This window comes from Protopterus annectens, chromosome 1.part2 (assembly GCF_019279795.1).
Source record: "Protopterus annectens isolate FY-2018-M chromosome 1.part2, PAN1.0, whole genome shotgun sequence".
In the NCBI taxonomy this organism is placed as follows: domain Eukaryota; kingdom Metazoa; phylum Chordata; order Ceratodontiformes; family Protopteridae; genus Protopterus; species Protopterus annectens.
Genome location: NC_056727.1, coordinates 135,205,757 through 135,219,187, shown reverse-complemented (window position 1 = coordinate 135,219,187; position 13,431 = coordinate 135,205,757). Strand labels below are relative to the sequence as shown.

The 13,431-nt window shown below is 39.9% G+C and overlaps 1 protein-coding gene across 4 annotated transcripts in view; it reads right to left on the bottom strand.

Annotated features, from left to right (window-relative positions):
- The window catches only part of CCDC88A (coiled-coil domain containing 88A), a 4,373,054-nt gene that overhangs the window by 2,898,202 nt on the left and 1,461,421 nt on the right, over positions 1-13,431 (bottom strand). For all 4 annotated transcript variants that reach the window (XM_044055294.1, XM_044055285.1, XM_044055303.1 and 1 more), the window contains exon 8: positions 11,531-11,700. In XM_044055294.1, coding sequence (XP_043911229.1) covers positions 11,531-11,700 — 170 coding nt within the window. The remainder of the gene's footprint in view (positions 1-11,530; positions 11,701-13,431) is intronic.

Sequence of the window (13,431 nt, the reverse complement as noted above, 5' to 3'; positions counted from 1 at the left end):
GGAATAGTAGCAGGAAAGGGCCCAATGTTCAAAACAGAAGCCCATATGGTTAATTAACTAGCTCAAAAAAGGTGCCAAATGAAGTTTGATTATAGAAAAACGGGGCCTATATTTGAACAAAAGACATGAAAAAAAAAAAGAATGGCTGAGATTGGAGCTGAAACAGGATCAATGTTTTCTTTGGAAGCTCAGAGAACAAATGTCTTCCATGTACTCCTACAAACTTTCTAGGTGGACTTTTTTTTTTTTTTGGGAAAGCTACTACAATATCCCAAAAAGGGGAGGTATGCATGGACCTTTGCACAATTACAGAAAGTGGAGAAACCAAGTGGTCAGATGAGTGAGTGCAAAATGGGATGATGACCCCCTGATGGGTGAAACAGGAGGTTCTGTTTGGGCTCCAGTATCCATAGACTAATTTCAGGTGTGACCTGAGGAAGGAGGATCAAATCTAGTGAGGCCAGTAGGGGGTGCTGAGTATTACCGAAGTCTCCATATGTTTCTCTTTCTATAAAAAAATTTTGTAATCAAGGGTACGATAAGCGTAGAGAAGACCAGAGAGAAGCGTTCCTTATTATGTCAGAAGGAGCAATGATATAGTAGATGTCTTGAACCTGCTGGCTAATTTTAAAAACCAGGGAAGCAAGCCTGTTGAGCCTTATAATCAGTGGGTATACAGAAACTTTACAGTCAGTAAGAGGGCGTGAAAACAGAAGGCTGGATCTCCAAAGGGTGATACAAGAGATCCCGATTGGCTTCAGACTACATGGGGGGTATTCCAGATGAGACCCAAGAAAGAGGAACCATGAGAATAAAAAGGAAGAGAGAGAATGAGGATGACAGAAGTTTACAACCTGCTGGCTTTTTACAGAAATTTCGAGATAACTGGTAGAAGGGGAGACTGAGGGATTCGACAGTGAACCCAAGTGTCCCTCAGAGGGATTTGAGTAATGTATCTACTGCATTTGTTATTCAGGGGGAAAGTAAAGGGGTCAGGACAAGGTTGGCCCCAACAGGTAAGAATTTGGTTTGCAAGTTATTGAGGAACCACTCATGAGGAATCAGACTAGAGCTACTGAGTCTGTCAGAGTATTGGATTTCTCCAATGTGTGTGTTGCAATTACAAGGCAGTCTGAAGACATTACCTGTTTCCAAACCTTCACAGCTACTCTGCATAAGGGGTAAGAGTGGGTTCCCCCTTGTGTAATGATATACTAAACTAATGACATGTTGTCGGTGTGCACTGTGTAAGTACCCAGAGGGATAACATCCTGAAAGGTCTGTAATGGATCTACTTCAGATGACTGAAGTTTTAAAACTTCGAATTTCATATGGCCGAGACCATATGATCGAAGTTTCACAACTTCGAACACCCGAAAGAAAAACAAAACAAAAAAAATTTCCTGGACATTATGACAGGGGGGCAAGCCCCCCTGCACCGCCATATCCCCTGCTATTTAAATATACCAACTCCGAGACTGCACTACAGTGAGGAAAAGGGAACATTTCCCGTTCCACACTGTATGGAAATCTCCATTCAGAACGTTCGAAGTTTTAAAACTTCGATCATATGGTCTCGGCCATATGAAATTCAAAGTTTTAAAACTTCGATCATCTGAAGGGGACCCCCCTGTAACATGAGAAAATCTCTCATCACTAGGACGTTGGCATGTAACCTGGTCTCCAAGGTAAACCACATACTTTGGACCATATCAGGAGATTACCCCCTCCCTTCCCACTCCGGATGGAAAGCGTCCACTGTCACTGTAACAGTGGAGGGGGGGGGGAGGGTAGAAAAAAATAGACTGCCTAGAAACAGAGCGTCCAACTGGATCAACTGGCCAATATGATGTTTGCAAAAATGAAACCAGTGCGGATACCACGTAGAGGAGCATATAATAAAATACTAATGAAAAATAAAAAAATGCAGATGATCGCTTTCAGTTAAAGCCTTGTTCAGATCTAAAACTATGAGTATGAGAATCACATTTAAAAGAATAGTCAAACCAATCAAATTTGTAATACAAATTGTGTTTCTTTAAAACAGGCTTAACTGGAAGCTGAGCATTTAATCCTGGTAGCTTATCAGCTTGCTATTCAACAATAAAAGCAATTCAGCATACTCTGTATCAATAAACACATCACCCCCTCTCGAATCAAGACTAATAATTTGTAAAACCATAAAAGTAAAATTATGTGCTGGAAATTGTACAACATATTTGGCTAAGGTGTTGTCATTATTCTTTGATAAAATATCTCAAACATGCTGAAGAATTCTCTCTCTAAAATGCCTATCAGGTTTTCCAACATAAAAGCATGAACAATCCTTCCAGGTTGCAATGTACACAAGATGTTTATTTATTTACATTTGTTAACCGGGTAGTGTCCAACTGGGTTAGAAAACCAATCTGCATATAAATGCAGAGTACCTATTACAAAACGTAGGGTGAATAAAAACATTCTTATGGTTAATATAGCGACATGCTTTGTATGATTTGCATGGAAAAGTGCCAATCCATCACATAATTTTACTTTTATGGTTTTACAAATTATTAGCCCTGATTTGAGAGTGGGCGATGTGTTTAATGATACAGAGTATGCTGAATTACATTGGATTGCTGAATTGCACGCATTGTAGAATGGTTGCTTAAAGGCTTCATCCACCAAATTAGAGCTAAAGAAGTTATTGGTATAATTAAAGAACGACAGTGCTAATTTGTGAATGAATACCTGCCTTTAGGCAACCGTTCTACAGCTTAATGCGTATTTACAGTTTTGGTAGCTACATTAATTTGCTGGCAGCAAACGAGATCTGAGGAGCTGGAGGTGATGTGGTACATTATGGGAAGAAGGAGGAGCTTGAGATTGGGATCTAAAGCCTTGAAAATACAGCTGAATCGGAGCCAAGGATCAGATCTGCAACTCATCATTGAGGAAGAATGAAAAGGACAACATCATAACAAATGTTTTAAAGCATACAAAACCTTTTCTTTTAAATGTAAAGGTTAAAATTTAAAACTTGACAAGTTATATTTAAATATACAACTTTTAGCAATTTCCCCTCTTTAATCATAAAGTACTTAAAAATAAATAAATAAACATATCAAAAATAAAAATATAAATTATATATTTGTAAAATGTATATAAATACTTTTTTATACCCTGTAAAACCCTGCCAGAACATTTAATAGAAACGACACAGCTTTCAGGTTGGTAAATCATTTGAAATGCTGATTAAATATAATTATACAACGACTTCCCCATTAATATTCAAAAATGTGCACGCTGATTGGTCAGCATGCCCGTTGTAAATCAGACTTATACTAATGGAAAAAGGTCCGGTCGCCCGTACCTTTTCCATTAGTATAAGTCTTTTTTTCTGGGTGTGTTGGAGAGCAACGGAGAACGGAAGAGCTCCACTGCTATCTTGCTATGTTAAATGAGTTTAACACAGCGAGATATCAAAAAAAAAAAAAAAAAAAAAAAAAAAAAAAAAGGCAACGGAGAGCTTCCTTTCTCTGTTGCTTTTTTTTTTAAAGCTGTTTTAAACTAGTTTAACTTAGCAAGACAGCTTTAAAAAAAAGCAACGGAGAAAGGAAGATCTCCGTTGCTTTTTTTTTTTTAAGATATCTCGCTATGTTAAACTCTTAACATAGCAAGACACCTTTTAAAAAGCAACAGAAATCTTCCTTTCTCCATTGCTTCCACACACAGCAGTGATGTACTGCATAATCATACACATGTGCAGTACATCAGAACTGCCGCAGAATATTGGACAGCTGGGGAAGGGCAGCAATGAGGCATTATACAATGCCATTATTTAAGAAAAGTAAGTATTTTTTTCCCTTAAATAATGTCATTGTATAATAGCAATAACCCACTTCTGGGTATGGGGTAATGCTGGATTTACCCACGGTTGTCTTTGTTTTGCCAGTTGAGCTTCGCCCTCGTGACCAAACCACACCAACTGTGGGTAAAATCCAGCATTACCCACACCCAGGCATGGGTTATTGCTTAAATAATTAATAATACATATTTAAAATCAAGTATAACAGAATGAATACTGCAATCCTGATTGAATCACCAGTATATTAATTTATTAGTTCCACAAAGTACAGTTGTGTACACTTACCATAAATGTAGATGTTCGAGTGTATTTCACTGTTGCAGTCATTACATTTGGTTTATCTGCTTGCAGGTAGCTTTCAGTTGGCCTGATTAACAATGTCTTGGGTGTTGCGTCAGTTGCTGTCCCTTCTTTCATGACGTCAGGTCATCAGGGGTATAAAACATGCAGCCAACGCCATTACATCAGTTTTTCTTGCCCCAGATATCAGGTGTCCCCCTAATAGGAAGCAATTAAATATAAAAGCACAAAGATATACCTCCAACAAAAATGCAAATACACCAAAAAGGCTTTTAAGCATAGTAAAGGAAAGTAGAGGTATAGCCAAAAGAAGTTAGGGGGCTGGAGGGAGGGTAACCAGGACTGCAACAGTGAATACACTTGAACATCTACATTTATGGTAAGTGTACACAACTGTACTATGTTCTTCGTGTTTCATTGTTGCAGTCATTACATTTGGGTAGATTACCAAAGCTATGGTTGGGAGGAGGAATCTAGATAGCATTAGGGTCAGCTATAAGGCCCTGCAAAGACTGCAGTGGCAAAGCCAGCTCTGGATTTAGAGAAAATTGGCAAATGATAATGCTTGGTGAAAGTATGTACAGAACTCCAGGTAGCAGCTTCTAGGATGTCCCTGGTAGGGACGCCTCTGAGAAAGGCTGTAGAGGTAGATGCAGCCCTGGTGGAGTGAGGTCTGATCCCCTGGGGGATAGGTTTTCCATGGTGCTTATAGCAGAAATGAATGCAATGGCTTATCCATTTAGAAATGGTTTGCTTTGAAATAGCCTTCCCCTCTGCCCTTGCAGCAAATGCCACCAGCAGTTGTTCAGATTTCCTTAGAGGTTTAGTCCTTTCCAAGTAGAATCCAAGTTGTCTGTGCACATCTAAGGAATGCAGTATCCATTCCCCTTTATTTTGTGGGTTGGGAAAGAAGGTTGGCAAAAGAATGGACTGATTAAGAGCCACAAAGGGTACCACCTTGGGCATGAAGGATGGATTGGTTCTGAGGGACACCCTGTCCGCATGAAAGATGATGAAAGGCTCCACTGGCATAAGGGCCTGTAATTCAGATACCCTTCTAGCTGAAGTGATTGCTAAAAGGAAAGCGGTTTTCCAAGAAAGAAAGTTTAAGTCTGCAGTAGCAGCTGGCTCGAAAGGAGGTAGGGTGAGTTTCTCCAAGACAAAGTTAAGGTCCCAGGCTGGGGTTGGAGCTCTCCTGGGTGGTCTCAAATTTTTGGCCCCTCTGAGGAACTGCTTGAGCAGTGGATGAGAGAAGAGGGGTGAGTTCTGTGTTATAATGAGGTGAAATGGCTGAGGCATGGATTTTAATGGAGGAAAAAGACAGGCCCTTGTGAAGCATCTCAGTTAAGTATTGTAAAATCTGAGGTAAATTGGGCGCTGCTGTGCTCATCCCCTGAGATTGGTTCCAGGCACAGAATATTTTCCATTTTTGAGCATAAGATTTTCTAGTACTAGGCCTCCTTGCCTCTAAAATGATATCCATCACAGGTTTGCTGAGGGATGGTAAAGGAGAGATTAAGTAATTAACCAGGCTGCAAGGTTCAGTGTTAGAAGCTGAGGGTGCAGAATCTGGTTTTCCTGCTGAGAGAACAGAGGAGGAGTCTGAGTCAGGTGCCAGAGAGATAACCGTCACACACTGCGCAGGAGGGTGTACCAGTGCTGGCGCAGCCAGTCTGGAGCAATCAAAATCATCCTTGGTTTGTCCTGTTTGATTTTTAGTAGTACTTTGGAGAGCAGAGGCAGTGGGGGGAAGGCATAGGCCGATAGGTTTTTCCAGCTGAATGACAGAGCATCCACTTTCCAGGCTTGTTTGTGGGGTGTCCTTGTGCAAAATTTATCCAATTGGTAGTTCTGGGGAGAGGCAAACAGGTCTATATCTGGGCTCCCCCATTTGCTTGTCAACATGTTGAAAATCCTTGGTTCCAGTTTCCACTTGTGTGGGTCCATGAGGTTTCTGCTTAGTCCGTTTGCCAGTGTATTTAATTTTCCTGGCAGGAATTGAACTTGTAGGTGCACTTGGTAGCTCAAGGCTGTGTTCCACAATGCCATAGCTAATCTGCAGAGGGGGTAAGAATGTGTACCGCCCTGTTTGTTTATGTGCCACATAACAGTGGTGTTGTCCATCTTTACCATTAGTTGTCCTGGAAGAATGTGGTCCTTGAAGGCTGTCTGAGCATTCTGTACAGCTAATAGCTAACATTTCTTTTTGACTGATATGCAGGTGCATTCGACTTGGGTTCCATTTGCCCTGAATGCACTTCCCTGCCAGGTGAGCTCCCCATGCATAGTCTGATGCGTCTGTTAAGGTTTGGGCGGCAGGGGGTGGTGTGAAAGGTAGTCCCTCGTTGTGGTGGCAGGCCTCTGCCCACCAAAGGAACTCTAGGCGTAGGCAAGGTATGATAGGAATCATTGTTTCCAGGTCTTGAGAATGCTGACACCATAGGCTTTTTAGATACCACTGTAGTTTCCTCATATACTGTCTTGCATATGGAATTAGAAGAATGCAGGAGGCCATGAACCCCAAGGCTTGCAGTATTTGTCTTGCAGATAACATGGTTTTTGTGGCCACTTGTTTGAAGTAGTTTGTCAAATGAATTTGTTTCTCTGGCATGAGGTAAGCCATCTGGGAAGTTGTATTCTAGCTTGCTCCCAGGAATATAATTTGTTGACAGGGTACCAGGTGTGATCTATTTTCGTTTATGGTGTACTCCAGACAAGTTAGAACCCTTTGTACAAAGGCCACATGATTCAAAAGTATGTCCTGGCTTTCTGCCTGAATTAGACAATCGTCCAGGTATGGGTATGTTTGAATATTTTTTTGCCTGCAAAATGCAATAACTGGAGATAGGCACTTTGTGAATACCCTGGGTGCAGTAGATAAGCCAAAGGGCAGTGCAGAGAACTGATAGTGCTTGCAGCCTGCTTTGAAGCGTAGGTATCTTCTGCAAGATTCCCTGATTGGGATGTGTAGGTATGCTTCTTTTAAATCTAGTGTTGCCAACGAGGCATCTTTGCCTAGCATAGGAAGTAATTGGTGAAGAGTCAGCATCTTGAATTTTGGAATATTCAAAAAGGTGTTTAGAGTAGACAGGTCCAAGATAGGATGCCATGAATTGTCTTTTCTGGATACCAGGAAAAGTCTCTAGTAGAAACCTTGTCCCTTTTCCTCTTCTGGTACCAGTTGAATAGCCCCCATGCTCAAGAGAGAAAGTACTTGTTTTTAGGCCTCTGTCCACTGATTTGGGGGTAGGTCCGGCCACCCGCTTGGTGTTGGCAATGTGTGGAAGTGAAATCTGTATCCCTGGGACACTATATTAAAAACCCATTTATCCTGGGTAATGAGTTCCCAGTTCTTTGAATGAGGAGCAATCTTTCCCTGCAAAGGGGCAGTCAGTTGATAAGTGCTTGGAAATTTTAAAAGGAAGTCATTGAGACAGTTTACCATAGGGGGAGTCTTATTATTCCCGGACTTGGAATTGGAGGCCCCTCACTGCTTAGGTCTGTGTGTCCCCTGGGACTGAAACCTGGGTTTTTTGCCGAGTGTGGGTTTGGTTTGAGAAGACCTGGAAGGGGCTGGAAAGGACCAATTCTTAGAGGGCCAGTGCCTACTAAATTTAGGAGGCTGAACTTGTAAAAAATCTTTAACAGTTTGCATAGATTTAGCTTTATCTTCCATCTTTTTAAGAACTTCCTCAACCTTGTTGCCAAACAGGCAGTCCTGATTTAAAGGAGCATCCAACAATTTAGCTTTAACATGATCAGGCAAGGATTGCTCCTTGAGCCAAGCATGCCTTCTGAGCACAGACCCAGTAACAGCAGCCCTGCAAGAGGTCTCTAATGAATCAAAACCACATTGCAAAGTATGTTTTCCAACCTGTTCAGCAGAATGCATTAAATCCTGTAATATTTTACTTTCCACACAGTCAGGAATCAACATCATTTTCTGTTTAAGCAGTCCATTAACATGTTGCTGATACTTTTAAAGCCTTAATGGCCAAGGTTGCAGAAGTGTAAACCTTCTTACCCCATCTATCCAACGCCCTGGAGTCTCTATCAGAAGGGGTAGGATTTTTAGCAGTAGAAGCCTTAATGTCCTTGGGCCCCTGTGAAATAGTCTCTGGATCTGCAATAGGATTTTTAAAAAGGAACTTGTGGGACTCAAGGACCCTGTAGTATCTGTCAGGTTTTCTGGGAGCAGGAGGCAGGGAATCAGGGGCTAAACTAGATTCTGAGAAAGCATCATCAACAATGTCTAGTACAGGAGGAATAGCTAAAGGCCTATGCTGAGGTAGGAGAAGGAAATCCCTAAGCCTCTTTTTTGATTCAGAAAAATCCTGGCTTTCACAGTGGAAATGCTCCCTTAGAGTACGTAAGGTTTCCTCAAAAGAAAAAACCTCAAGAGGGGAAGCAGAGGGAATGGAGTCCTCTGCATCAGAATCTTCATAAGTAGATAAGGGCAAATCCAGATTATCAGAAGAATAAGAAAAAACAGAATCCTAATCAGAAGATTCAGAATCAACTTCAGTCCTATGCCTCTTAGAAAGGGCGGGGGGGTTGGCTTCCCCTGATTAGAGTTATTAGATCTTCAGCCATTCTTACCATTTGTTTTTTTAGGCATAGAGGCCTGAGCATGTGGCCTGGGTGTCATTTTTTTAGGCATGGATTGAGATTTAGGCTTAAGTAAAGGAGGCGGCATCAGTTTAATATGCAAGTCCATAGGCCTGAATAAATCCTCAGAAGCCGGTGCCTGCACAGCGGCTCCGGACCCATCCAAGGTAGAGACATCTGCGGGTTCCATAGTTGAAGCATCTCCCGGCACCGGACTCAGAATAGGTCTCAGAAGAGGCCTGTGAATCAGAAGTAGCAGGTATCGGGAGCTGCAAAAGCTCCTCACTGAGTACCGGCGAACTGGAGACTGGCTTAGGAGAAGCGTCGTCGGCAGTTTTGGACCTCGGCGGCCTGTCTCTGTCTTTATCTTTGTGTTTTTTTGGAATCCTGGTAGTCGGTTGGCTAACCAACAGCATTTCTGGATAATTAAACCGAGAACCAAAATATTTAAAGTGCGTTGATCAAATAAAGTACAAAACCGACAGCAAGGTACGTCGTGGTCAGGGCCTAGGCAAGGAATACAGTATGAATGAAAATCTTTATGAGGTATTTGCTTTCCACAAGTAATGCAATTATTAACTCTTACTGACATCGGTAAGGAGCAAGGAAAAGTTTCCCCAACAGGGTACTTGGCTTTAGTTGAAGACTTTGGTTCTGAAAAATTTCAGGAGTCGGCCGACCGGCACTTGCAAACTGCTTCTGCTTTGGGCACCGCACAGCAAGAAAGACTGGTGTAATGGCATCAGCTGCATGTTTTATACCCCTGACTACCTGACGTCATGGAAGAAGGGACACAGCAACCGACACAGGACCCAAGACTTTGTTAATCAGGCCGACTGAGGGCTACCTGTAAGCAGATAACCCAAATGTAATGACTGCAACAGTGAAACATGAAGAACATCTGCAATAGTCGTCATTTTATAATTCATTATTTAATACTTTACTGTAAATATGTATCGTTAATTATTTATATTTAATCAGCATTTCAAATGATTTACTAACTTGAAAGCTATGTCGCTTCTATTAAATGTTCTGGCAGGGTATTACAAGGTTTTAAAACGTATTCCTATATTTTATATATTTTACAAACATATGATTTATTTTTTTGATATGATTATTTTTAAGTATTTTACAATTAGAGAGGGAAAATTGCTAAAAGTTTTATATTTAAATGTAACTTGTCAATTTTTAAATTTTAACCTTTTGTTTTAAAAGAAATGAAAAAAATTTTTATACGTTAAAAAATCTGATTCATGCAATCAGGCTTGTACTACTTTACGACAGCTAATTAACTGTTCCACATGATTTTAAGCTGTTTTTTTAAATATTGCGACATGTGACTTAGAATCTCTCTGATTAAGTCTTGGGGGAAATCAGGACGAAAGTGCTCATCTTCTTATCTACTGTGTTTTTGGAACTACATTAAACATTGGATTTGTTGACTGTATTCTGTCTTCCTCACCTCCCATTCAGAATATTTTCCTGGTTTTGTTGTTCTGTTGTACTTTTTACCACAGTGCTTTGACTTTGATCCACAAGCCAAAAGCATTCTGTAATGTCTCTTTCTCCTTTCTCCTTTGTTGCTACACTACTCAAGAGTCTCAAAAGCACTGGTCTTAATCTGAAGATATACAATCATGTATGACAGATACAGTCTGCCACTAGTGATTAAAATATGAAAAGTTAGTGTATAATTTTTAAGTGCAAGTCCTGGAGTCTGAGTATCAGATTCAGGGCTGGAAATGTTATTTTTAAGAAAGATGTCTGATTGCTAGTGGCTAGCTCTTCTTCCTTCTGGTATGAAGGATTGAAGGTGAAAGCAAAGTTTTCCACTGTAAAATAATCCTCTACTGGAGCCCAGAAGGGCCCTGGGCACATAACTATTTGCACAGCCTGCATGAAAAACAGTAAGCACATTTAAAAATGGTAATGATGGTGAAGAGTCATCAATGGCATCAGCATCGATGCATGCCGCATTGAACACTTACCACCTATCATAGAAATATTAGCATAAAATGTAAAAAATAATTCCCCACCAGTTGCAAACAAGTCACCTGACAAATAACTAGTCTCCCACTACTTCAGCAATAACAGAGGGCATGGCAGTAGGATTAATGGGTCAAACAGGTTGTAAGCGTGATTATAAGAAAAAAAAAATTGTCTCAAACTGCGCTTGGTTAAAAAAAAAGGCTGTACAGTCGATTATTCGAAACGTGAATTATCTGAATACAGCCTTCCAAAGTTTTCGGGGAGGAAAAATCAAGTATGAATATGTAAACGTCATACATATTCACTTGTGGGCATTTTTAGAGCCTCCATCCTGTGTGTGAAAAATATTCTTTACTGTCCCGTGGAACTGCTGAATGGTTGAAAAGTCTATTCCCTGCATGCAGAAAAAACAAGATTTTAAAAGTTTTTTATCCAGTTCAATGTATGTTTGATTATCTGAACTCCCCTACGTTCCAATTAGTTCAGATAATTGACTCTACTGTATAACTTCTCTAGTGTTAACCTTTTCAAGAGATTTAATGTCTGTCATTTTATTCAATTTATGTGAAAATGCTATTTGCCTTCTTACATCAATACTGTTTTAATCAAGGCACTGCCTACACACTAAAACACCTCTCTGGTAAACATCCAGTACAGATTTTTAAGCAAAGCTGTACTTTAAGAACAACAAAATACATTCACTGGCATCATATTATAGGTAATAAAAAGCTGCTGCAATACACATTCTACATTTCCATTAAAACAATGTTTATTAATGGTACTTACAGCTCTTGCCTAAGCCTTCTTATCTTTGCTTTTGCATCTGCAAGTTCTACAGAAAGATGCTGTCTGCTTTCAGTGCGTCTCATACTTGGAGAGCCACTGGGTGACTGGGGTATCTGAACACTAGGCAAAGACTGAGCATAATCTCGTTCCTGTGATAATTCAACAATTGTCTGCAAAGAAATGCATAATTTCAAAGTTATTTATTTAATCAGTTAAGTTAGTTAGAAAAAAGAAACAAGAAGCATTACTTAAGCAAAATACTAATCAATAAGGCCATAAACTGACAAGTAAAAATGACTATTTCCTTTGTTTATGGTGATATGTTGACTGGGCTAACATACAGGCCCCTTTTTAGCAGCATCACAGGGAGAAAATCTCCACAACCAGACAGTAGCACAACACAGGAACTGACAGACGCACAAAAATCACTGTTTAGGGCATTAACATTTGAAGTAAAGTGAACGATAAACTGGCATGGACGTTGACCATAACAGCCATAAACTGACAATAGAGAAAACAGACAAAAATGACATACAAGAATTAAGCAAAACTAAATAAGAGAATCTAAAGTCTGTATGGTGTCATACAGCAAACGTTACAAAATAAATATTCTGGAACTGTATCCAGAATGAAAATTAAAAAAAAAAAAAAAATACTTTTACTGATAAAACTAGGCAAACAATTAACAAATAAGTTTTTGGACAAACGTGTACCTTCAGACTTGCTGCATATTTATTTAATGTTTGCTGTTTTATCAATAACAGTTTTATCCACTATCCTTCATGTCCTGGGGAAGATAATTTCTAGAATTCACAGACAGCCTATGCACTGTGCAAAGCTGTGCTATCCAGCAGTGAATGTTTTTGGAACAACACGTAAATACAAGAGCCTGTGGGTGGCACCTATGCTAATAAAGCTTTTTAGAATTCAATGCAGTGTTTTAGAAGGAAAACTGCAAGTAGAGTAATTCACAGACAACAGCACTACACAATATTTGTGAAGAACAATGCACAAAATGTATCAGTTTAAAAAACGTTATGTACTTACCATAACATTCCATCTGTGTTGTCTATTTTCATTTTTCCTCAACAAATGGGTTTGAATCTGACTCAGCCATTACTAAAGCTCGTGATCACCAAAAAGCTCTAGAGCCCCTTCTCTACCCATAACGCACCAACCCCTAACATTCCTCAGGTCTTGTCTGCTGTTTTACAAAGGTAAAACAACTAGTATAAATATCATAACAGAGCATACCATAACTGGGGCTCAATAAGAATTCCAATATTGTCCTTATACATACCAGTTCTTCCAGAAATTTACTATGAAACACCATGGTTGGGGGTTGGAGGAAGAATGAAAAACACAGACAGAATGTTATGCTTAGGTACATAACTTCATCTCATGTTGTCAATTTTCATTCTGTCCTTAACAAATGGGACATAGTCCCCCAGTTAACTAAATTGCCAGGTGGACTCTAAGGAAGGATATTCCTGAGCACAGCTGAGCCAAAGGCTGCTCTACCCCTCGAGACCAGATTCAGTTTGTAAAGAATAATAACGGTATGAGGAATAGCCCAAGCTGCAGCCGCACATATGTCATCCATGTAAACCGTAGCAAGAAACACTGAAGTAGTTGCCATGGACCTACTGGAATGGTCTTATAAAGGTCTTGGTAAGGACAGGTCCAACGTTTTGTAGATAAATGGTATACACTCTATCGGCCATCTGGCTACAGTCAATTTTTGCAACTGATTTTCTCAATTTACAATCTACAAATGGCATGAACAACTGATCAGTTTTTTAAATATATTTTGTTCTATGTAGTCAAAACTGTAATTATCTGTGGACATCCAACAAATGAGCATATATTCCCCTTTACTTGCAAATTTAGGAAAAAAGACT